This window comes from Python bivittatus, unplaced genomic scaffold, assembly GCF_059951505.1.
Source record: "Python bivittatus isolate LINGU-HERP-01145 unplaced genomic scaffold, Pbiv_v1 ctg000320_np1212, whole genome shotgun sequence".
NCBI classification, from domain to species: domain Eukaryota; kingdom Metazoa; phylum Chordata; class Lepidosauria; order Squamata; family Pythonidae; genus Python; species Python bivittatus.
Window position 1 is genome coordinate 11,478,461 of NW_028277052.1, and position 25,938 is coordinate 11,504,398.

At 41.5% G+C, this 25,938-nt stretch overlaps 1 protein-coding gene across 1 annotated transcript; it reads left to right on the forward strand.

Moving 5' to 3' along the window:
• Positions 1-3,997: 3,997 nt before the first annotated feature.
• HEPACAM (hepatic and glial cell adhesion molecule) lies at positions 3,998-25,907 on the forward strand. Its single transcript, XM_025169088.1, has 7 exons — positions 3,998-4,085; positions 13,231-13,572; positions 16,060-16,341; positions 19,887-19,980; positions 21,723-21,796; positions 22,447-22,517; positions 25,602-25,907. Exons 1-7 carry the CDS (start codon positions 3,998-4,000, stop codon positions 25,905-25,907), a joined length of 1,257 nt encoding a protein of 418 aa, XP_025024856.1.
• Positions 25,908-25,938: the final 31 nt, after the last annotated feature.

Consider the following 25,938-nt stretch of genomic DNA (forward strand, 5'->3'; position numbering starts at 1 on the left):
GGTCCTACCTATTGGCAGATCCGTATATTTCTTTTCTCGTCACATTGTGCTCTTTGCCTAACGTTTAACTTCTGCACAGCTTTCTATTTAACGTCCCAGTTTTGCAACTGTTTATCGCCACAGATCATATATACCGATTAAACAATTTCCTCTTTAAGCAGGGTGGTGTGCTCCTTTGAATACAGCATGGAATTGTCCAAATGCTTTCCAACCTAATTTTATCCCCAACAAATCAGCAAGCTCAGATCAGAATGTATCAAAGACTTTTAATCTGAATGATATGTGTGCATCACAATACATAAATAAAAAAAGATAAACTACAAGATTTTTTAAAAAATCAATATAAGCAGAAGTTTAAAAAACTATATTTCTAAAAAGCATGGTATTTCTAAGGCACTGGCTCCCATTCAGAGGCAATCTTGTTATGACTTTAGGTCACTTTTAGCAGAACAGCAGTTAAGCAGATTAAACTCATAGATCAAGGTATAATTTTAAGGCGTTTGTTCATGCTGAGAGGCACTCTTATTATTTGAACCAAAGCTTTAGTTACGGTATTTACATCCTGTATTTCTACCCATTTATGTTATCTGGTTCTCCCCACCCTTTCTATCGTCATAATATCCTTATGGGATGTGTCAAAATAAGAGGTGACCGTGCCAAATTCTCTCCCTTGAGAAGCCAGCATCTGAAAGCAGGCTCATTGTAATCCTGTAAGGCTATGCTACATCGTGTGCAGTGTTTCCCTTTGTACAATGTGATTTCTTTCTCAGTTCTGGGAGTGGGATGAGCATTATGGGGGTTCAGTTCATTATATAATCAAAAATGCTTTACAGAAAGTATTGATAGGCCACTTGGAATGCAGCTTTCAATGGGATACTGTCTTCCTTTGCTAAAGACCATGAGTTCCTGACTCTATGGAGGCACAGTTGCGCATTTTGGTTGGAGAAAGTTGTTTCTACAAAAACATCTGGAGAAAATTAAAACAAAAAACAAAAAACAACAGCCTTTCTCCAAACAAACAATCTCTCATAGATCAAAACATATTGAAATGGGCTCAGCAGCCTGTAGAGTACTGGAAAAGCAAAGATTCCCATAGGAAACAGCATTTAATGCTATAGTTTGGAAGATGTAGGCAATAAACAATGTAAGAAGTCAAATGAGGAACATTTCTTCCTTCCTTCCTTCCCTATTTTTGAACTATTGGTATTTTCCCTTGAACAGTAAATATTGAATTTTATTAACGGCAACAAACCCACAATCATCAAAGTGCTGGGTTCTTTTCAGCCATTGGCACTATCTGGTAACCAGGCCTTATTCAAAAGTTTGGGGACAATAAAAAGAGTCTAACTGGCACCCCAAACCTGGAATGCTGGCCTTAGGAAGATGTAGGATTAAGAACCACAGAGCCAGAGCTGGAGATAGAAAAGGCTTAAGAGAGGAAACAACTATATTAAGGTGATCCTGTGGCTAACTATGTTTGCAATTGCTTGATACTGCAAAACTTCTAAGACTGGAGTTGGCACATATTATTTCTAATAACTTCTCCAAGCTAGCTGTTTTTATTTTGCTCACATGAACATTATTTTCTTTTTAAGGTACAACTAGAGTTGATTCGCTAGTGAATGTGGAAATAGGTGTTAGTGCTGGAGAGCATAATCTTTTCTTATGCCAAATCCACTTTTTTAGCCTGAATTAATTCCTTCAAAATAAAGACCAGGATAAACCTAGTTTTCCTCATCCTCGTTCTGGGGTATGTGTGTAAAACATTGCAGTCTGAGTAACAGCCTTTGAATAGAATATCAGAGGCCCCACAGAAACATGGGTGAAGCCAGGATACCTTAATTTGTTTTACATTTACATGTAATTAAAACAAACTTGATTAACTATGGTTGATATTTCTCTTCTTGTATTTAAGAATTTTCCTCTCCAGCCCTCTTAAAAATATAGTATGGTAGCAAGTGTGGAAGTGTTTTAGAAAACAGAGCTCTTGCCTCTCTGTACTTCAGTGACCATGCTGGCTGGAAAGTGGGGGGCAAGGGAAAAGAGATTCTAGGTGTTGGGCCAACACATCTGAAGGATCTGAATGATGTCAACTTGGGGAAGGTCTGTGGTGTCATGTGTATTTTGCTCATTTCAGAGGAGAGATCTTTGTCAAAAATGACAAATGATTGAACTGGCAATTTGGTTTGTGTGCTAATGAATTCCTGGCTCCAAATACTGAAGCCCTGTAAGATTTCTGTGGCCCAATCTAAGTAGCAAAGATGGGTCATACTGGCATACTTGTATGTCACTAAAAATGGGTTTCAAAAAACTTAGCCCGATATTGGAATAAAGAAAGAAAATGATCTCTCATCTCAAACCACGGGAGGCTATAGTTCCTATTCCCCATAGAAGTGAACCAACCTGTCCCCCAATTATTGACTGGAGAAGGAGAACTTGCAGGGATCTTGTTTCACCTTTCTCTACCAGAAATGGCACTCAGTTCTAACAGAAAGTTGCTCTGTGGCTGCAGAAATGAAATTAAAGCATGTTCCAGTATCACCTATCTGTTAGACGTGTTTCTCAACCTTGGCAGCTTGAAGATGTGTGGACTTCAACTCCCAAAATTCCCCAGCCAGCCATGTTAATAACTGTTAATAACTGTTAATGTTAATAACTGTGTTAGCAGATGAAGGGTTTTTGACTGTGTGTATGGGTAAATATGCTTTCTGTGGTGGGGGTGGGAAGAGAGATGAGTTGCATTAGGAACTGACTTAAGGATCACTTAATGGCAAGGTTGGGAATATGGAGGCATTGCCGACCTCAAAGGAATGCCCCTGCTGGTGTTATTTTCTCCTTCACAAGATTTTAGAGCCCTTAGTCTGGGCCACAGCAGTTTGTCTTTAGCAGTCCCACTCGAGATAGATATCTTTAAATACAGAAATAAATATTGCTCAAGGGGACTTAATAGTTACTAGGCTGAATGAGATTTGAAGCTGGTGTGTGAACATGTGAGCATTGCCATCTATTATGTTTCTTGAAGATAATCCAATCTAAGAAAGACAGGATATAAATCTTCAAAATAAATAGTACGGAGATGAGCTAATGTCTTATACATCGTGTGCGATTAGGAGATGGCTTTGTTGGAAAACCACATTTCTTGCAAATCTCCACTTTTTTTTACATGAAAAAATAATTATTCTCCTCCTTTCCTGTTGATATGATTGGATGGGGCAGGTTTGCTGTAAAACAGCAAAAACTATGTAGAAAAGAGAACTGTGGCTGTAACAAACACACTTGCATTTTAATGCCAGAAAATGCAAAACAATCAATTTTTTTGTCACATACTGTATTATTTTATTTATTTATTAAAGTTATCTCCTCCCATCTCCCGCTAATGGGGGACTCTTTTGCAGGGCCACAATTTTGTAGGGCCACAATTGATTGGGCCACAAAAATGTACTGTTGATACAATGTGGCATGCATTAAGTACCTTTGAAATACAAGAGAGGCTAGAGGCTAGCGTTCTCTGGTGTGATTCATCCTTGTACTTCCCAGTACACGTGGGACTATATAACTTCATCCTGGTTGGGAATGGTTGTGGGGATATATTCTCATAAATCTAGGGGAATCTGCATTGGCAAAATCTGCTACCAGCAGTGGTCAGAAATGTTTAGATTCCGGGTCTCCCCACAATTTTAAATCAGGACTTTCCTGTGATGTTGCCTTTGAAAGTTAGAAATACAGTCTGTGTTGTTTTTAAATATGATTAGCTAATCCCTTGGCACTAGGACTCCAAGCTGACCAAGTCTTAGGTCTGACCCAAAGAACAGAAAAAGGGTAAAAACATAAAATCCAACAACACCCTTCCACAACAACACATAGAGCTCTGTCTATTGAAAGAGGACTTGGCAGAGTTCAGTGGTAGCAGGACAACTCCAAGCCGTACTAAGAGACGTGCCTGGAGTAGACAAAACATGCTAATTGGGTGCGAGAAGGATCTAAAGCTAAACCCAAAATGAAGAGAGAAAGAGAAGCTTTGTCCAGAGTTCTCAGCAGTCCGGGTTTCGTACATATCGTTTGCCTTTTTGTAATCTACTTTGCAGGTAGGAAACCAGCATTCTTAAAAACATTTGGGCAAAAGGTATTTGAGTTATGGATTGAGGAAATGCTCCTGCAAAAGTGGTGAAGGGTTCTGTCTGGATGCTGAATGCCTGGGTATGAACTGCCCAGCTCCTAGGCAGGGAGGTGAGACTGGTCCAAGCGCCTACTTTGTCCCTTCACATAATAAAGTCTCTCTGGCACTGAAATAAGATGGCTTTACATGCATGTCAGCATTGTTTTAAAAACTGATTTAATAAACAGTTTTTTACAGAATAGATTATAGATCTGTGCATCTCTAAAATCCAGGGAAGTCTTTGAATGAATGCATCTTGAGTACTGGTTCTGCTCAGGTGAGTTTTTAAGACAAGGCAGTTTGATTTTGCAAACTAAGTTGGCAATGTTTACAGAAAGAGAAGCGATGTTGGCATAAATAAAAGGATAGAACTTAGTGGTATTTAAATACCCTGTGTGTTTATGTATATACTTTGAAGGAAGTCTCAGTGGATTTAGTAGAATTTTCTTTTGAATCAATATGTGTAGGAACTGTTTATACCTCCTTGGACGTCAGCTTTATTGAGTTCAGTGGGAGTTCAGCTTCTGAGCAGTTGTGCCCAGGGTTGCACTATAGATTTTGTGATTTGCCCTTCCTGGATTATGGAATATGTTCCATTGAGATTAAGTTGCTGAAGAGCAGATAGCTGTAAGATTCCCAACTATATAGTGAACATACTTCTGTATAACAGCCTTTTTCAGCTGTAGCTTGCAAGTAACCTACTTAGAATTGGTATGTGAAAGGTGAACATGGATATAGCGGCTACTACATAATCTGTTGCAGACTTTCCTGGTTGGGATCATTGGCTGGAGATGATGGGAATCTGGAGGGCATCAGCTTGGGAAAACTGATTTCTTGCCTAGTTCCTTTAAAGGTAATTATGTTATTCTCAGTTATTGCCACATCTGTAATTTAGGAATCTCTCCTATCTTGGGCACAGAAAAAACATTGCACCAGATTGTTTAAGGCACATTTCCTTCCTTCCAGGCTTACATACTTCCTCTATTCTTTCTACTTCCGACATTCAGGAGAGGAAACATTCATTTCCAATTTGAATTAAAGAAAGGTGAACACAATATTCTATATCTAAATGATGGTTCATCTTAATTAGATATTGAAACAGTTTATTCAACCTTAACATGGTTTCCTGAGGTGAATCATAGGTAGCACTAGCCATGATCAGTCAAGTTAGGATCACCTAGCAAGCTGTATGTTGTCATAAATGGAAGCAAACATTTCTAAGCCTCTTCCTTGTGACCATGCTAGAAAAAGAAGACAGAAGGCAGACTCAGGGTTAGCCTAGACTTCTTCCGGGTGTATCATGATTTCCTGAAAGCTGCCACCGATTCATGCATTATACTAAAGCCATTATGTGGTTTCCTTGGTTTGGACTTAACGTGTTGCATGAATGCCACCACTGTAGTTCCTAAAACATGGTTTACGGCTCTGTGTTTCTGAATGCAGCAAATGGTGGCTTAATGAATATTTAGCAGTGATGGGTCTCTGAGCTTCAGATCTAACTTTCTGGTGACTGCAAGAAGAAAGTAACTTCAGATTTGGCAATTAACCAAGGGTTTCCCCTCCCTTTTGTACCGACAATGACCCTGTAGGAGGCTGGGCTGAGAGAGAGAAGGGCTGGCCCAAAGTCACCCAGAGCATTTCCATAGCTGTGTGTAAATTAGATCCTGCGCTGCTTAGTCCTACCTACTCCAACCACTACACCACACAGTTATATCTGGACTGTTTTTCTCCCAAACTAATTCAAAAACCTCAAAGTTCTTTGGCAGATCCAAGCAAGACAAGAGAAATATGGGTGGGGTGTATGTGTGTGTCAATATTCATTAGGTCTTCATTTGATGTTTAGCCCACTTTCATTTTGGTTTACTCAAGGTAGCATACATACCTAATGCTCCTACCTCCTGTTTTCCCCATGAAAACCACCCTATGATGTTGACTGAGGTGAGAGAGAGCAACTGGCCCCAAATCATCCAGCTGGCTTTCATGCCTAAGGGAAGACAAGAACTCACAGTCTCCCTGTTTCTAGCCCAGCATCTTAACCAGTACATGAAACTGTCTCTCATTATATGAAAATCTAGTTCTAAAACATATCCCAGATGTACACAGTGGTCTATTATTTGGATAGGAGAGGCAGCAACAGCTACATAGGCCGTACGATCAAGTCTACTCTGTTATATGAGATGTTAAAATAAAAAAGAAAAATATTTCCTTGGATCAAGCTGGACTCCTGGTGATTTCATGGACATGTCCATGTAATTTTTTTGGTAGCAATATGAAGGGGGTCTACCATTGTCTTCTGACTTCCCAGTCTTTTTTGACTCCCCAGTTTAGCCTATAACTCTGTGATTTGCTGGTGGTCTCCCATCCATGGATTAATCAGGCCCAACCCTTCTTAGCTTTTGTGAAAGCTTAGTCAAGGTCAGCTAGATATCACCATCAGCTGTGTAGTATCGTTCTCTTTTTAGTATAGTAATTATTCTGAGCCAGATAGCGAAGACATAGATATTATCACATTCATTTTATACAGGTTAATGTCTCCTTTCAACCTGGGTTGTTAGGTTGAATTGTTTGCTTTAATTTAGGGGCATTCATGTCTTCTTTGGGCCATTTTTAAATGGCCGTCCTGTTAGGATTGCAACCTTGTTTTTATTTGACCCGCTTATGATATGTGGGAAATGTGCGTAAGGAAAATACATGGAAAAGTGACTTATGTGTATTCACCACTACAGTAATGTAGATGGACTGGGGCTGCCTAGGTTGAAGAATGTCAACTAGAAAAACCCAGACTTGACGTGAAGTGGATCTCAACAGTTTCAACACCTCTAAAACGTATATGGGGTCCTCAGGCATCCCTCAAATAGAAGAAATGACGAGCAGGTACCTCTAGCCCAATGCTATGTTTTGAAATATAGCCGCCTTCCCTCCCCAAAAGAGAAAAGAGGACTAAAGGAAAGGTCAGCCTTCTGGTCAAGGTGACTTTGTGCAGGGCCACACCCAACTTAGCAACCATTTTGATCTGACATGCTCTCAAAATTCCAAATTGGATCAAAAAGGTCGCCTATTTCTTTGAGATATACTTCATCTGGTTTGGCTGATTCTAATCTAGACAATTTAATACTCCAGCCACATTCTCAGCAGCAGCTGCTAAAAGCCCTGAGCAGGTGCATTGCTAAGGACAAGGCCATTTTGGGCTCTGTTGAAGCCACGCCAAACCAGAAGCATCCCTATCTGAGGCCAGAAAGCCTCAGCTGCCTCTGCTCCCTTTGTCTGGCTGGTGATGTTGCCAAGCCCTTCATGTAACTTGGTGAATTAGAAATGCTGCTCTTTCTTATACTACAGCTTTTTAAAGTAGAGCCAGGAAGGAGCTAAGCTCAACAACCAAAAGCTTTGTCCTTGGCTCCTGGCAGTCTCGAGTCTGCCCCCAAACGCTGGATATGATGCCTAGGAGACCAGCACCCCCTCCCTGTTTCCAGCAAGGAACTCCTTTGCCCAGGATACAAAATGTACTAGAAGTACCCAGCTTTCAAAACAGTCAGCTTGAATGACTGCCAACAGTTTCCAAACATCTTTCAATGAACAAACACTCCTGATTCTATTCATAGCGTCCCAACCCTAGAAGAATCCCCTCAAAGGAACATCTAGCAACTAGTTTAGCCCACCTGCAGTGAGGCAGGACCACCCAGTTACTTCGTCCTCCTTTCCTCCAGCAGCCTAAGCTAGTTTTCCCAATGGGGCGTCCTCCAGATGGGGGGTGACATCAACCCTTGTAACGTACAACCAACTTGGCCAATGGAGGGCACCAGGATGGAGAAAATGAACGGAAGACAAAGCACAGACCTGAGATGCATTTAACGACGGGCTGGGGGATAGAATTGAAGGTGACAAGGCAAAGAACAGAGAGAAAGTGGCCTTTCCCTCTCGTGACAAAATCTCATACTCTAAGCTTATAAATATGGCCTGACTTTTTCCCTGATTGCATAGAAGCCACTGGAGTTTTAGCTGAACAACAGGGAAAAAAATACTACTAATAAATAATTCAGTTGGATTCAAATCAGACAGATGCAGGAGTTATCAGACAGACCAGAGCTTTGGCTGGCCTGCTCATTAAACACCTCCTAGCAAGAGAAGAAAGAGGGCTGGTGGTGCTACTCAGGAGACAGGATCAACTACTATATTAAGTTGTTAAAACAGTTTGAGAGTAATTGATCTTACTTCTGGCTTATTTACACACCCACCAAGAGGTAAAAATGTGTATTTCTAAAGGCAAAAGGAGCTCTATAGCAAAGTCTTTAGATTTATGTGTTACAGCCTGAAAATCTGGCTTAATGTAGCTGTTAAGAAGCATTGTGGCTCACTGATCAGGGATATCCACAGGACATGGTCAAAAAAGTCAAAATGGCAGCCACAAGGCACATAAAAAAAACAGATGAAGCTTCAGTTACACTATTGTGGCCATCTTCATTTTTTTGTTTTTTAATCATACGCTGTGGACACCCCTGTACAATAATTGATTCTGCCTGTTGATTGTCTGAGTTTTGAGAAGGGTTGGAATAGAATTACATGCTCCAATAGCAAAATCATGTACTTACCCTCTTTAATACGGTATTATAAATTTTCTCCACTATATCTTTCTATGAGTTCTATAAACATATAACTTGAGGGCTTTTCTAAAAGAAACCTAACCTTAGGCCTGCAATGACTAGTTGGTTATAAAATTCAAGCTGCAGAAACAGAAAAGTCAAGTTGTACGTCCCTTATCTTCTCATTCCTGGTGATAAGTATCATATAGCTTGTTAGAAAAATTAAAATATTTGTGTAATTTGTATAATCCAAAGGCTACTATGTTGCTATCAAGGAACACATCCATTATTACTCCATAAAAGTACCCTTACAAATTATAATGTGCTAGTTATAATGTAATCAAAGTTATCCTTGATTAATATTCTATGTAAGACCAGTGTACCATTGTAATGCTTGTTCGTGGCATTTCTGGGTGCAAGAGACCAATGACTCATTGTAACCTGCTAGCTTTGGATTAATAAACAATGGTTTGAACCCTCTCTGGTCTGTTCATTTCCTTCGTGTGTTATTTTGACCACAACACTGTCAATCCTCCATCACCTGTTAAAACAGAAGGGTAGACCTTTCTGCAGGTGACTTCTTGGAGGTACTTGTGAAACATTCTGGAGCCCAGATGTTCTTGTGTACCAGAGTTTGTTTAGCTTTCCTGCTGTTCTCGCACACTGATGAAGCATGGATATAAGGGCAATGCTTGTTTAGGTCACATACAAGCTTGGCGAGATGGGTGGCCATATACATCTAATAAAATAAATATAAATAAGCAAATGGTGGGAATGCGGGAAAGTGTCTGGAAATGTATACCTACCAGTGAATGGTAAAAAGCTAAAGATGTGCTTTTGCTGAGCTGAATACTGGTAACTTCATCTATGCAGGGTTTTTTTGGAGTGTTACAGAAATGACTTGCCATTGCCTTAGCACAGTGTTACTTAACCTTGGGAACGTTAAGATGTGTGGACTTCAACTCCCAGAATTCCCCAGCCAGCATGGCTGGCTGGGGAATTCTGGGAGTTGAAGTCCACACATCTTCAAGCTCCCAAGGTTCAGAAACACTGCTCTAGTCTGATTCTTCACAGTAAAGAGCCTCAACCAGGCTTTCAAATTAAAACATTTTTTCCTAATATCCTATTGCAATATTCATCACCAACCTCCAAACCAGGATTTCTACCACATTTATTCTTTCGAATCCCATGCGACGTTGGAAAGAAATATTGTAAAGAGCCTCAAGATTCTGGGTCTGGAAACTGAATCGAATGGGACCAAATCTGGTGTGGGGGGAAAAGCAATCAAAAGAAAGGTCAGGTTTGTAAAAGAACTAATTTGGCCAATGTATGCCGAATTTTTTCCCCCCAATGCAATCCTAAAGGAGAGGCTTTCTCTTCCTGGCTGAAGAATATAATCAAGTTAAGTTCTTGTTAACTACATAAAAAAAAAAAACAGTATGGTGTACTGGTTATAGTAGTGTCAGCCCTTCTAGGTAGTCTAGGCAAGAAACCAAAACTATGAGTACTAACACTACTATAATTGTAAGGTTACAATATCTTGCAAGTCTGAAACCACTTCTCCCTTTCCTCGCTTTTATTTTCCAGACAACTAGGGAGGGTCCCTTCTGAGGTGATTTCCATGCTCCCATTCTTTCTGTGGGCTGAGCTATCTCTTATCTGACCATTGCCAAGGTGGCGGCTTCTCCTCCTGTCTCCCACATTATTCTCACAGACCATTTTAAGTAGCCACACTTTAGATCAATTGGACTACAGCTCTCATCCCTGATCCGTAAGGCTAGGCTGAATGTAGATGATGGAGCAGTCCAACTTGCCTGGAGGGCAACTCGCTGGGAAAAGAGGGTTGAGTTGCAAGGAACCATTACACTTCTCTCCTGCAAAGGTACACCCCTTGATCTAAGTGCATATCCTGACATAAAACTGGATACCTTGTCCTTTAAAAACCAAAGCACCAGTTTAACTAGAATCTTACCAAGACCAATATCAGATGAATAAGCTTTTTTGTGTGAACGTCACTATATGGGGTTAAGGATCTTTGTTATTAATGCAAAGGAGAAAAAGAGCAATGATGAGGTCCCCCAAGCCACTGGATGATTAATTAAATTCAATAGAAAATAAAGGTTTGGGTTGCAGTCATGTGCGCACGCAAGTGTCAGCATGAAGAAAGGCTATAGGGTATGGCTGGCATTGCATGATGTGTTCATTATGGCATGCTTGTTTAATTATAAACTATACATTTCATTTCAGTGCTGGTCATGTAACTGGCTAATTAACAGGGGTTTCTACAGCTCCCTAGCAGAGGCCTTAATGAGACCCCAAAGCAAAGAGCCAGAAGGGCTGAAAGCTAGATTGGGCTGATGGGCGCAGCACAAACAATTAATTCACCATGCCTAAATGTAACCTCATTTAAACCCTATTCAGACACTTGCCGGAACTCACCTTCTTAGCTTCTGGGAGAGAGAGAATCAAAAGAGAGGAAGATATAACATGGTTGACCTTTCTTTTCCTTAGCACCCAGAAGCGTGAGACTGAAATGCTGTGACAGTGTCACTGCGTTGGCTCGGATGTGCGCTGTTGTATAAAGGAATGAGTTCACTGACATTTAGGCTGCCATCAGAACGATAACAAGCGGAGGGACAATTATGGCAAAAAGACTGCCAACAGAAAAAATTTGCTCAGAGGTTTTGCGTCCAGCATCCAGGATCCAAAGAATTCTATATTCCTGGATTTTTCCTGCAAATACTCCATGTTGTTTGGAAATACCGACTTGCAGACATGCTTTTCTGGAGCTCCTGTTCATTTCAGTGGGCTTTGGTAAAGACTGAACTGGCATACACTGCATGTATCCTGCAGAAAAAGTCAGTCTAAATTGAAAACAACTGGGTGACTTTGGGCCAGTCCCTCTCTCTCAGCCCAACTCACCTCACAGGGTTGTTGTTGTGGGGAAAATAGGAGGAGGAAGGAGTACTCGGTATGTTCATCACCTTGAGTTCTTTATAAAAATAATAAAGGCGGGTTAAAAAAAAATCTAAAAAAAGAAATAGGTTCATAAATCCATTTTCCATCCCCACCACTTGCTGAATCACTTTTAGGATGTGGATCCCATCATGCTTCTGCTGATACCATCTGAAATGTAAAAGGTACTTATGGGCCTTTGAAGTTCATCCCATTTACCTGATACCATAGAACAGGATATAATTAAGGAAATACCTAGGGGGGCACTTTACTATGAACACCAAACTGAAGAAAATAGAGGTAGAAGTGAAAAGGAGGAAACATTTAACTGAAAGTACAAGAAACAAGGAAAAGTCTCTGTTCTGATTTGCCTAAAGACTGCCCTAAATTAATATATTCTTGATACTAGGCGAAACTTTTTTCAACTTCTCATGTTTTATATTACACAGAGGGGAATGGGGGAGAGAGATTCTGTTGTTTTAAGTCTGTTCTTCAGTCCAGCATAGTTCGGTATGGATCTCTTGAGGTTTCAGAAGGGATGACTCCCAAGACTCCATTTCTATAGATGGAATTAGGGACATGGGGTATGTGCACACATGGTGGAGCAGGCAGCAAACTAGGATACATCAGTGACCACAGTGTTGGGACAGAACACCCATTTAGTGTCCTATGTGCCATTTTTGGAACAGCTTCAGCTGCCCAAGGATCAACATGTGGCAGATAGAAGCCTAGATCCTTCAGGTGACAATCAAGTCCTAAATTAAAATCATGAGATCTATTAATACCCAAACCTCTGTTGTTTTATCTCGTGTGCTTAGTTCAAGGCAAACAGAAGGGAAATCCTATGCTCAAGAATGATGCAGTTAAAGAAAATGAGTGGGAACCCACATTTCTGATTTAAATGTATTTCCTTGCTGTATCATGGGAAGTTTCTGAGCAGATCTCCTTTTTTTTTTTATTGCTGTAAAAGCACCCGTGTGCAAGGGGGATGGATCAAGGAGAGGCAGAGGAACAAAAGCAGTTGGGATAAGAACAAGTAATGTCAAAAAGTGGGGGGGGGGGCAAACAAAGCAGTATCCTCTTGTTCATCCTGCTTTTCTTGTATTCAGATCTATTTGGTTTTTTTAGAAAAGACAAAAAAAAAAAAAAAACCCAGTAGCCTGGGATTCCCTGGAGGTAGGACGTTCAAGTACTAGGTTTCACCCTGGATAGCTTTTTGAGATCAGTCAAGGACAGCTAGGTGCTAGACTGGAAAGTTTAAACATATGCTAAGGCAGTGTTTCTCAACCTTGGGAACCTTAAGATGTGTGGACTTCAGCTCCCAGAATTCCCCAGCCAGCCAGGCTGGGGGATTCTGGGAGTTGAAGTCCACACATTGTAAAGTTGCCAAGGTTGAGAAACACTGGACTAGAGGCTCTTGATTATAATCTTACCAGCTGTGGATATTGTCTTGGCTAGCAGGATGAATACCTATATTAGCTACTTCAAATGAGTCATCTCTTATAAATGTCAGTTACATTTTTGTTTCTTTTTCCCTATTAGAACTGACAGAGGGAGTCAACATCACCAGCCCGGTATTACTGATTCATGGTACCGTCGGCAAGCCTGCCCTGCTCTCTGTGAAATACACCAGCACAAGCCATGACAAACCCGTGATCAAATGGCAAGTGAAACGCGACAAGGCTGTGACTGTGGTCCAGTCCATCGGCACAGGGATCATCGGTAACCTGCGCCAAGAATACAGAGATCGGATAAAAATCTTTGAGAATGGCTCTCTACTGATCAATGAGTTGCAGTTATCTGATGAGGGGATCTACGAGGTAGAAATCTCCATCACAGATGACACTTTTACAGGCGAGATGAACATTAATCTTACAGTGGATGGTAGGTTGGTCTTGAAAGAACTAGATGTATTTATTTTTCTTTTTGAAAACCAGTAGACACTGGATTTACTGGTTTATGTCTCCTCTTGTCAATGTGAGAAGTTAGCCTGCAATATAGGGGACCACTCTTCTTCATTCTGTGGAACAGGGCTCTAGATATCTGCCCCAAATTTAAACTGGACAGCATCATCATCTATAGTTTCTATCCTCTATTTTTTTTTCCCCCCAAAGTCAGAGTTGGGCTGGAGTCAGGCAGCCTATACATTTAATAATAAATAAAGACAGCTTTGTCCAATCTAGAGTTTTCCAGAGATGCTGAGATTGTAATTCCCAAGAACTGTCACACAAGAGATCACTTGGGGTATACTTGGGGTATTGGAGTCTCAACACCCTGACAGGCCTCAGATGAGAGAAGACTGCTTTAAATTACATACTACCTTACATGGATTTTTATTTAATATTCCTGGGACCAAACAACATACAATTATTATTATTGTGGTTGGCTGCACAGTCAGCCAGATGTTTAGACTGGATCTGGCATTTTTGTCCACCTATCGAGTCCTTCCCAAGGATCTGAGATAACTAGATGTGGTTGTTTGATGGTGTGAAAGGTATCGTTGCAGGATGTAAGCTGTTCCAAGTAAAGCTGCCTTTTACAATTTACTGATGGTGATTTTGTCAATGCCAACAGTCTTCAAGTGGTGCTCCAGATGTTTTGGGATTGCACCCAAAGCACCTATTATTATTGGTACTATCTTTGCTTCCTTTTGCCACAGTCATTCTACTTCTATTTGCAGGTCTTTATATTTTGTGATTTTCTCCAATTCTTTCTCTTCTCTTCTGCTCTCTCCAGGTATTGCAATGGCCACTATCCAGACTTGTTTGTCTTTCTTATCGACAATTGTTAAGTCTGGGGTGTTGTGTGGCAGGTGCTTGTCTGTTTGAATTCTAAAGTCCCAGAGCACTTTAGCTTCTTCATTTTCGATTACTTTGTCTGCCTTGTGGTCCCACCAGTTCTTGCTTGCAGGCAAATGGTATTTCTTGCAGATGATGATGATGATGATGATGATGATGATGATGATGATGATTTAAATTTGTATGCTGCCCAACTCTCAATGACTCTGGCAGCTCACAACAAAGAAATTACAATAAAATCAATAAATGGTAAAAGATGGCAAGTGTGACAGACCAGATGGAACGAAGTGAGGGGTCTCACTCTCCCTTACCAAAGGCCTGGGTGAAGAGCCAGGTCTTCACTGCTCTTCTGAATAACAGCAGAGTGGTCATCCAGATATTGGGGGGAACCTCATTCCAGAGCAGGCGCGGCTACAGAGAAGGTGCACTTCCAGGTCCCAAGAGATGACATTGTTGAATCGAAGGAACCCAGAGCACGCCAATGTTTCAAGATTGAAGTGACAGGTGGTCCCTCAAGTAACCAGGTCCTATGCCATGTAGGGCTTTATAGGTAACAACCAGCACCTTGACTCACACCCGGAAGCAAACTGGCAACCGGTGCAGCTTGTGAAGCAGAGGCGCTACACGGGCATACCAAGACATGCCCATCACTGCTCATGCTGCTACATTCTAGACCAGTTGAAGTTTCTGAGTGGCAGCCCCATGTACAGCACATTGCAGTAGTCAAGCCACGAGGTGACTAGGGCATGAGTGACTGTCTGAATGTATAGTTTGTTCCTGCATTTATTGTTGACGTGTGTGTGTTTGGAGTGAGTGGGTAATGGAATGTAGTTTGACTCAGAACAAGGGGAGGAAATGCTGAGCCATGACAGAAAAGATATTTGGGTCTTCAGAAAGTAGAAGTGTCAGAAACTTCAAACAATTCTGCCTTGATTGTGTTAGGTATAAGTCAAGGTAGAGAGGGCCTTTGACAGGCTTTCAAAATCCTGTTAAAGTACCCTAATGGCATTAAAGTACATTGTAAAACTCCTGGCAATTCCTGTTTCCTGACCTTGCCTACCTCAAAGGGCTGGCAAGGAGATTAAACCCTCACCCACATCACTGTGTTAATTCAGATCAGGTCTGATATAACTTTAAAATGAAATCTTCCATCATCAAAGTTGCATGGTTTGGGATATGCTAAAAAAGCATATTTCCGAATACCCCTTCGAGGAACTGGTACAGCGAAAGTATAATGAAAATTATTTCCAGCACATGCAAACTGAGAGAAAGGCTGGAGACATCGTACCACTTTGTCCCATAGATTAGATCCTGCAGCTGACTTGGGCTTAGTGGTAAAAGATCCATCTGGAGTCATTTTATGCTCAGCAGTCTATATATACAGTAATTAAGGTCAGTTAAGCAACGGCCTTTGATTGACTGTTTTTCTCTTTGAGATTTGTGAAGAATCTGTAATGGAAGCAGAAAAACGTTTGATTTCATTAAACATTTTTTCCCACCAACCCCCTTCCTCCTCCACTTTCTGCGTCCTAAAGACCAACAAGGTGCCGTTTCTCTTCTTTGTTCATTCTAGTTCCAGTTTCAAAACCTCATGTGGCCTTGGCCTCCTCAACTGTCCTGGAGCTCAGTGAATATTTCTCTCTCAATTGTTCCCACGAGAATGGCACTAAACCCACCTATACATGGCTGAAGGACAACAAGCCCCTTAGCAATGACTCTCGGCTGATCCTCTCCCATGACCAGAAGGTACTGACCATCACTAGAGTCCTGATGTCCGATGATGACACTTACAGCTGTCTGGTAGAGAACCCCATCAGCAGTGGGAGGAGTATTCCCATAAAACTGACAGTGTACCGTAAGTATGGGATTTACAGATTTATAGACATGGTGGTATAACAAGTGTTATAAAGAGAAGTATGATAATCTTCATGATAATAACAAGAGCTTGGGGACTGGCTAGCTGTTCTGGCAAACTCAGATTAATAGAGTAGTCCCTCTTTACGATACTTCAAATTTCAAAGGTTTGTGTGGCGTGTTCTCTTTGTTACTTTCCTCCTCAGCCAAGCCTTTTGAATTGCAGCGATGATGATTAGTTAAGAGTGTATTTTTAATGCCTATACTTAGATCTGTTCACTACCTTGAAAGCCTTTGAAAAGGCAGCTGCAATTGAAAATACTAATGAGGAAGAGGAAGGGGATGCCGCAGGAAAAGTAAAGATTGTAGTGGGATATAAATATAAAGAGGTAAAACAAGGGAAGCCATGAGGTGGCAGCACTTAACCAACTTTGGTTGATTTCAAAAAAAGTTAAGATCAGATTTGGTTAGTAAACTATGAGGAAATCCCAGTCAGAAAAATATTCCCAACGATGGCATTAGCAAACCACTTTGGTATTTTTGCCAAGAAAACAACATGGATGTGCCTGCATGGTCAACAGGAATCAAGTTTGACTCAAGGGAAAATTTATTTTATTGCCCAGTTTGCCTTCTTCTCCCAACTTACACCCCATGACCATTCCTATATTCTGTTGCTTCAGTGCAGGAGGAGGAGCACCTGAAATCCTCCTATACATGCCTGGGTGTCTGCAGAGAGGGCAAGGAAGGGCAAATGCCAAAATGTGTGCAATGATATCATCACTGAAATGCTGTGACTTACATATGGAGTATGGAGATGACCTTGAAGAAGAAATTCTGCTACTGCTATGTAAATATCAGCTTAGCCCAGATGGACCAGAGAGGGTGAGGAAAAAACTCAAGATTGCCTTGCCTTAATTCTCTTTAGTATAAGAGGGAAGAGAATCTCTGCCAGACTTTCAAGATTCTGTTACTGTATCCTATAACAATAAAATTTCAGTAGTTCATGCAGTGTCTGTTTCCCGACTACCTCAAAGAGCTGATACAATCATTTAATGGTGGCATTTGCATTATGACATCACTGCATGGGTACCATCATTTTGGCACCATGGTGGTTTGCTGCATTCACTGTAACGTCCACGGACAATTAAAATAAGTGGCCCACTTAACTTTCCACAGCTTTCTTTTCTTGTCCTTGCTCCCAGAGTTAGGACACTATTATTCCCTGTACAAGGTAGTCCTTTTTTAAAGCAAAACAAAACACCTTTTGGTTCAAGAGTTTGACCTGACCCAGGCACAACCCCCCTTGACAGTATCCTACAAAATAAGGGAGAGCTCAGCAGAATGGAGATGTTTTGCTGATTTTTAGCTGGCAGTAGGCAGGTAATGCCAAAGAAGGCAGCCAAGTCTCCATGGATTCCCTAAAACAAGGGTGTGAAATATTGCCTCTAAATAAAACTCAGGAGGCAGTTATAAATCAAGGGTAAGATCGGAGTTGTACAGACTGTAGCCAGATGGCCTTGGATGGTGTACTTTGCAAAATGTCTTTCACTGGACTCTTGCATGGTGTGAATTTCTAGTTCCTGAAGGAAACACATTATTTTTGGCAGACTTTCCCTTGCCATGTAATATTAAGGTGCTGAGGCAGAGAACTCAACAGTAAAATGGAATTTGGCTACACTGACACTAAGATTTCTATGGCACGCTCATTTAAGGGTATTGCTTCCAATGAGTCCCTATTCCTCTTGCCAGAAAAACAGTCAGAGCTCCAGAACAGGAATATTCCTCAGTTGTTATTATCAGACTGATATGATTCCGGTTCTATGAACGTGGCCAAATTTTGTCACACTGCAAAACCAGACACGCTTTGATTGTATCAACTATCTAGTAACTAACTGTTTTATTTTGCTCTATCTGCTGTTGACTGTTGTATTCTGGTCAATGACCATAATGAAGATATGTCTGCATGAGTTCCTCAGGATGCCAGCAAGGGAAAAAGGTGACTTCTCTCTCCCACCTGTCCTCATGTTGATTATCAGAATGATATGTCACACTTCCAGGTGAGCATGTAGAACAGATTTTCCAGCTGGCTCATTTGGTCTGTAACTCCCAGGTGGCACAGCCTTCAGCCAGAGTTCTGAGCAAAATCTTCTCCCCTTGCTCCTCATGCTTGTAATTTATTTTTTAAAATCTGATTTACCATCGATGGGGGGAACCTGGACTTTATCTATTATACTTGGAAGATGAAGATGAAGGAGCAGCCTAACTGGGGTAGAGGAAGATTAAGGGCAGCAGAGCTGGGATGAGTGGACATTAGAGTGGCAGGCTAGGAGTAGGAAGACTTAAATATAAATCTCCACTCAGCTAGGAAGGCCTTATTGTGGGAAGGTGGCCTTCTCCCTATCTAGCTCACATGGAAGTAAAAAATGGGATTTAGATCTTTTGATAGATTTCTGGGCGTTAAATGGTAAAGGTTTCTGGTTCTCAGTTGTTTCTCAACACTAATAATAAACCTACTCTAGTGACAAATTTCCCATATATGTTGTTTGCCCAAGGAAGAAAACTTGAGAAAAACACAAATAGATTTTTGCATGAACAAGTATGAGTAGCATTCATTTTAGCCAGAGGCATCTTCAGGAGAAGTGTTAAAAAAGTCAATGTGGTGGGTGTGACCATGCAATCAAAGCCCCACTCCTTTTTTACATGTGTGCAACACACATTGAAAAGGGGTAGGGCTTCAATCATATGGTCACACCTGGCTTTTTAAATTCTTGGCTTTTTAAATTCTCCCCCTGCCCTCTGATGCCCCTGATTGTAGCATACAAAATGAATCCCTGAACTCAGAATTATGTAGTCCTCTAGACTGTAACTGAAGCAAAATGCAAACATACCTGAACACTGTTTACCTTTATCCTACTATAGAGTTTCTGTGAAAATAAAGGATGAAGACTTGTAGGATGGGGACCATGAGATGGCTACTTTTCCTCCTTGGAAGATGTGTGTGTGTGTGTGTGTGTGTGTGTGTGTGTGTGCCTTCAAGTCAGTGTAGGCTCCTGATGACTGCCTGGACATGTCCCTGCAGTTTTCTTGGCAAGATTTCAGAAGTGGTTTGCCCTTGCCTGCTTCTTCCTGGAACCGAGCGAGAGGGACTGGCCCAAGGTCACCCAGCTGGCTTTTTGCCTAAGGTGGGACTAGAACTCATGGTCTCTTGGTTTCTAGCCTGGTGCCTTAACCACTAGACCACACTGGCTCTCCTTTGGAAGAATAGCAGCTTATATTAACCATGGGAAGGCAGGCAGGCAGGCTGCTTTCAGTTCTCAGGGGTCTTAGCCTGATTGTTATAAGTGTATGTACAGTATGTCTGTAAATGTAAAAGCAGAAGCTTTCATCAGACATCTTCCTGGTAATTTTCCCTTTTCCCTCAGAGATCTGAAATATAGCGTAAAGCCACAAGCTTTTAGCTTAAACCTTGAGACTTAGGCCAATCTCAAGTGTTACCCTTTTCATTTAATTAATTACATCTCTAATACAACTTTTGTCTTTCCACAGGAAGAAGCTCCCTCTATATAATCCTGTCCACTGGGGGAATTTTCCTTCTGGTTACCTTAGTGACCGTCTGTGCCTGCTGGAAACCTTCCAAGAGGTATGAACTTGAATGCACATTATCTATAACTTAAACATAATGTCCCTATTGGGAAAAATGGATCTGGGCATTATCTACAATTACCAATGTCCTCGAATTCATCCCAGATGAAATGAAACACATTTTAAGACAAGCTATTCTCTAATAGCAGATGGTTTAATTTTTGCTTTATTGTAGACTTGGTGAAACTGTGTTGGCACAGGTGGGGTGGTATCCGAGCTGGGCCAGTGCTGCACTTACATGAATGGATCTGAAATGATAATACTTCCAAAATGATTTCCATCATATTGAAATGCACCCATTTGTCTATTTTTCCCAGCAAAATCGCAAAAGGGAATTATTGGTTTACTTGCCTTGCAACAATACTCTATTAAGAAAGCAAATCCATGCGTTTAGAAGGCGTTTAACAGTGCAGTCCAATGCATATTTAATAACTAAATCCAATTGAACTAATCATGTTGAAGAATCAGCAAGACAAGGGAAGTGAAATTGGGGTCCAGAGACCCATTACGCAAAACTGTTTCTTTTCAAATGAAAGTCATTTTCACCCATTTTTGATTGCATCACCATTTCTTGTTAGTGCTGTCACTTTTCATTGCTTATATCTCTACCGCAGCTTCAAATATGTGCAGCCAGGGTTTTCTAAGGGTGTACATGTGACTAGAACAAACCCCAGATCCTGAAGTGGAAAGGGATAATTTAGCCCAGATCTTCCTTTTCCCTGTGCAACTGCTCCCTGATACCAAATGTTAGTGAAACTCTGGATGAAATCGAATCCTTTATTGTGATCAAAGATCAGAGCTCCACATAATACATTTCAACTAATGAGAGGTAGCTTAAAATTTTCAAATAGGAAGTATAAAATAATATTAAAATTAGTTGAAGAAATCAGCCATTCTCACGTCTTCACTACAGCTTGACAATAGATGGCAACATTCCTTGTTATACAGTTTCTTGATTGGTATCTGACTGTAGCAGTTTAGTGTAAAGCTCCTCTGTTTTGTGGGAATCATTGGAGGATGATGTTAGACGGCATTCTGGAGAGTCTCTGTAATAATCACAATCAAGGAGCACATGCTGAACTGTCTCTCCAGAGATCTCCAGAGTCACATGGGCATAGACGTTCGTGTATAGGGATTTTGTTATAAACGCTAGATCCAACTTATTTCTCCAAAACTCTGGAGAATTGCAAAGCATGGTAAATCAGACCCACTCTTGGGTGATCCAGGACAGACTGTTAGTCTCTGCATACCACAAATGCTGAGGCTATTAATGCTTGAGTTGTCCTTAAATAGAATCCATAGTTCTTATATCTCAATTCCTACAACTTTAGTTTAATGAGACCTTCTCCATGAGCCTCCAAAAATGTTGACTAAAGGCTCTGACAAAACACAAGAAGGTAAGACCTTTGGCTACTTGCACATTACACAGTGATTTTTCTCATTTTTCTCCAGTGTTTTGTTTACAGTATAGGATACATCATCCGATATAGGGAACTAGTAGAAAACATATACTGTATGTGTATGAGAGAGTTTCTTAATTTTTTTCCCCTTGTAGTAATTTCTCCCCAAATCTATGTTTTTCTTGCTGAAGCAAGACATATAATATGCATGGAAGGTAACATTTGAGATGGAACTGCAAGTTGTCCATTGCATGTGGTATCTCATCAATGGGCTATCAAGATGACTTTACCATAACCAAACAAAATCACTAAGACAAGTTCTTGGGATTTTTTGTTGCAGGAACAAAAGGAAATTAGAGAAGCAAAGTTCCTCAGAATATCTGGACCAGAATGAAGAACACTTAAAACATGATGGTAAAATAATTCTCCCCATCCAGACTGGGATCCTCTAAGACAGCCTTTCCCATCTCCAGACGTGTGGGATCACAATTTCCAAAATTCCTAGTCAGCATATGATTGACAGCCCATCTTATTAATATCAGGCTGGGCCCTAAGTTGTGACAGGGATTCTTAATTTACCGAACTTTTACATGAGGATTACACAAATGTATGGAGGATAGCCCGTCAATAGCTCTTAGCAATGAGTTAAAAATGAACCTTGCTTTAATTTGGAGACATTGTGTTTGTGCTGCTGAAAAAGCAATGGAAGAGACAGGCTATTTTGGACAAATTAAATTGAAGTAATCTAGTCAAGTACATCAAATTGGGTCAATAAGAGCACCATAAACCAGAAGAGGTCAAGGCAAGCCACTTGACTGCAGATTCAGTCTTGGTAAGGGGAAGTACATTACGTATCAGTCACAACCACAGATATATATTAGCAGAGCTGGGAAGATCTACAGCCCATGGAAACCTTAAAGCAGAGGTAGAACTGGGTCTTTTAGCAACAAGGTTCTTATGCTGCCTATCACTGGCATCTTCCCAGCTGGTTCACAGGAATTGTTTTTACACATTAAAAAGACCCTAAAAACAATACCAATTTCCATTCTTGCTTTATTGTGCAGTTGAGGTGGTTCCTAGAAGCGGAGAACATGAACGCAAGAATCCAATGGCTTTGTATATCCTGAAGGACAAGGTATATCTTAGGTTTTGTGGTTTGGGGAATGCTTTCAACTCACATGCCAACAGTTAAAGAACCTTCATAGAGATGGTATGGACAGGCCTGCTGAATGATCCAGCATTGCAACATGACATCTTCCAGGATGAATGTGGAACTGGAAGAAGATTGTGGCTGATCTCTCTTTGCTATTGGGGATAACTTTGTTTTCCTCGTAGCAATATAAAGAATATAATGAACTAGCCTCCTATAGCCAAGGAATCCTTAATAGATTTATTTATTTATTTATTTATTTATTTATTTAAATAACTTAATATGACTGCCTATCTCACCTAATGATCCTAGGTAGCTCACAACAACCAATAAAAACAATGGAATAAGAACAGAACATCCTTCCCACCGCGTGTCAGACCAACCAAACTATTGGCCGCCTGACTCAGCCCCATCCTAGCCTGACACTTGGGGGAAGAGCCAGGTCTTCACACTAAAAGAGTAGAGGCCCTCAAATCTCAGGTGAGAGGCTATTCCAAAGGGCTGGGGTGGCTACAGAGAAAGACCACCTCTGAGCTCCCATCAGATGAAAGGATTTAAGGGAAGGGACCTGGGGCAGACCCACCCTATCTGACCTAGTGGAATCTCAGATACTTTTGGGGAGAGGCAGTCCCAGAAATAACCTGGCCCCGTACCATGTAGAGTTTTGAAAGTGATAACCAGCCTTGAATTGCACCCAGAAAGCAACAGGGAGCCAGTCAGCTCACAGAATAGTAGTGTTTTATGAGCATAATGAGAAAAACACACACACATACACAAAACAACACCCACACTGGGACATTCTGGACCAGTTACAGCTTCTGGATGGTCTTCAAGGGCAGCCCTATTTATGCTGTGTCTGCAAGAGACCAGACTGGCACAGTCTCCTCCTCCTCCTTCTCTTTGATGTTGACCTTGTGAATTGAGGGCCTTCCAGGAGGTTGCTATTTCAATTTGTACACAACTATAAAGGCTCTACGGTACACCCATTGCAATCTTCCTCCCCCGTTGTACCCAAGTGGGGACTTTCACCTTGGCACTTCTTTTCTTCAAAGTTCTATCCATAGGAATATTGAGAGGTCAGATTAGGTCAGTATGTGATTTTCAACTTCTGCAGTTTGGGATGCCAATATTACTCCATGGGATGCAGGTTGGTGGGTTGGAGGAAGGCCAGTAGCTTCACCCCACATCTTCCTCCACAGTACAGACTTGTCAGCTGAGCTAGTTTTGGACACAGGTTTACCAATCTTCCAGGACCCTGCTAGGTAGGTTTACCATTCTTCCCAGCACCTGCTTCCTCCAGCACCAAGGTCGACCAGAGCAATGCTTTGGGAGCAATGGCAGAACTGGACGTTTTTGACTGTTTAGTTGCCACATGGCAGTTATGACCCAAGCAATTGACTCTCAGCTGTCAAACCTTGGCAGGAGGCTTCAGTGCAGTAATTTTGGGGGGTGGGGGGGAGAATGCTATTTTTGCTGTGGGGTATCAATCTCTCAATCTTCCAGGAGATTGGGAGATCAATATACCCTGGCAATAAATGCATTTTTAAAATATCACCCTGAGGTATCCCCCCAAATCTCTGAAAATATTCCATCTGACTGAGTAGAAGGACAGATGGTGGATGAAGAGGGAGGTAGACCCTGGAGTCGCCCAACCTTGCCCTGCCACATATTCAGGAGAACAATTGGTGATTGCTTTTCCTGCTGGTGGGTGATGCTGGATGAGAGGGGAGAGGATGGCAGAGAACCCACTAATGGTTACTCTGAAGCTACCTTGAACTGACCTGTGTGTGGGCAATAATATTGACCCTTGCCAAGGCCTGCATGGGCTATGGAGAGAACACTTTCCTTACTTTACTCCCAACTCAAGGATAGGAGGAAAGCAGACTTTGAGTCCCCAAACCAGTTATGCCTTAATGTTGCCACTAGGGGACACAGCAGAGAATAGTTTTACCACATTCCCCAAAATTGCTCATTTGCATGGGAGTGAATAGGTAGGTAAGAGACAGAGAGTCACAGGACATGGCCTAATAGAAAAGAAAGAAGTTCTGAAAAAGCAGGATGGCTTGTTGGAAGAAAGTGATTGACCTGAGCAAGAGAGGATATGTTAAAACTTTTTGCTGCAGTTCCTACTTTTAGAGAAACCACTGAGAAATCTTTGTTGTCAGAAAAACATATGCCATGGCACAGTTTCTTCAATTACTTCCAGAGTAGTGGCTCATAGAATAAATCATTCTTTTCTCAACCCCTACCCCTCTCTTTCACCCTGAACTCTTATCCCACAAATGATCGGGTACTTATTCCTAACTAAATGATTTTCCCTGGATCTCAGGCACTAGATTCCAGTTCTCCAGCCCAGCACTTCCAGTAGCTGTTGGCCAGGATCATTGGGGGATGTAGCGCAAGAGATCTGGATGTTGATTATGTACCCCAAAATCTGATAGCAATTTTTAAAACAGTCTGCTCTGCTGAGCACAGACTGATGACAACCATAGCTTATAAGAGCCACTGTGGTCCATTGCTACATTTGTAAATCATCATCATCATCATCATCATCATCATCATCATCATCATCATCCTTGGGAAGGACTTGTTAGGTGGATAAAAATGCCAAATCCAGTCTAAACATCTGGCTGACTGTGCGACCAACCATAATAATAATAACAACAAAATCATCATCAGTCAATTGCAAAAGGCAGTTTTACCTGGAACAGCTTCCATCCTGCGATGGTACCTTTAACGCCATCAAACAACAGCATCTGCCTATCCCAGGTCCTTGGGAAGGACTCGGTAGGTGGATAAAAATGTCAAATCCAGCCTAAAAATTTGGTGCGGCCAGCAATAATAATGTAGTAATTACGTACTGCTTTTCCTCTTAAAGGAAGCTAGTAGTAACATTTCAGAGGATAATTTGGGAACATGGAACACAAATGAATGGGATATGCATTGTATGAACCATAATAATAAATGAACTTCATCTGCTTTTCTAATAGCTGTCAGCATGCATGTGGGTAGTTAGAGCCTCTTCATTATATCTGACTGGAGCTTCCTGTATTTTCCTGTTTTCCAAAGGACTCTCCCGAAGCTGAAGAGATATCCCTCCCTGATTCCAGAGAAGCTGTTCAACCTTCACCACCCAGTTACTCCAGCTCTCCACCTCCTCCTGGAAGATCACCTGGACTGCCTGTTTGGGCTGCCCGTAGACACCATCGTTCCCCAGCCAGGTCTCCAGTCACTTCCAGAACACACACCTCCCCCCCCAGGCCCTCCAGCTCACCTGGGCGGGCCCCAAGCGCCACTCGCTTGGTTCGGACTGCTGGAGTTCATCTCATCCGAGAGCAGCAGGGGGAGCCCAACACCATGGAAATCAATGCTTAAAGACCGCTGGCCGAGTGTATATATGTGCCTG

Coding starts and splice junctions, on each gene's coding strand:
- HEPACAM (XM_025169088.1), top strand. CDS start 3,998: ATGAAGAGAGAAAGAGAAGCTTTGTCCAGAGTTCTCAGCAGTCCGGGT. Junction 19,981..21,722: donor TGCTGGAAACCTTCCAAGAG/GTATGAACTTGA, acceptor TTTTTGTTGCAG/GAACAAAAGGAAATTAGAGA. Junction 21,797..22,446: donor AGAACACTTAAAACATGATG/GTAAAATAATTC, acceptor TTTATTGTGCAG/TTGAGGTGGTTCCTAGAAGC.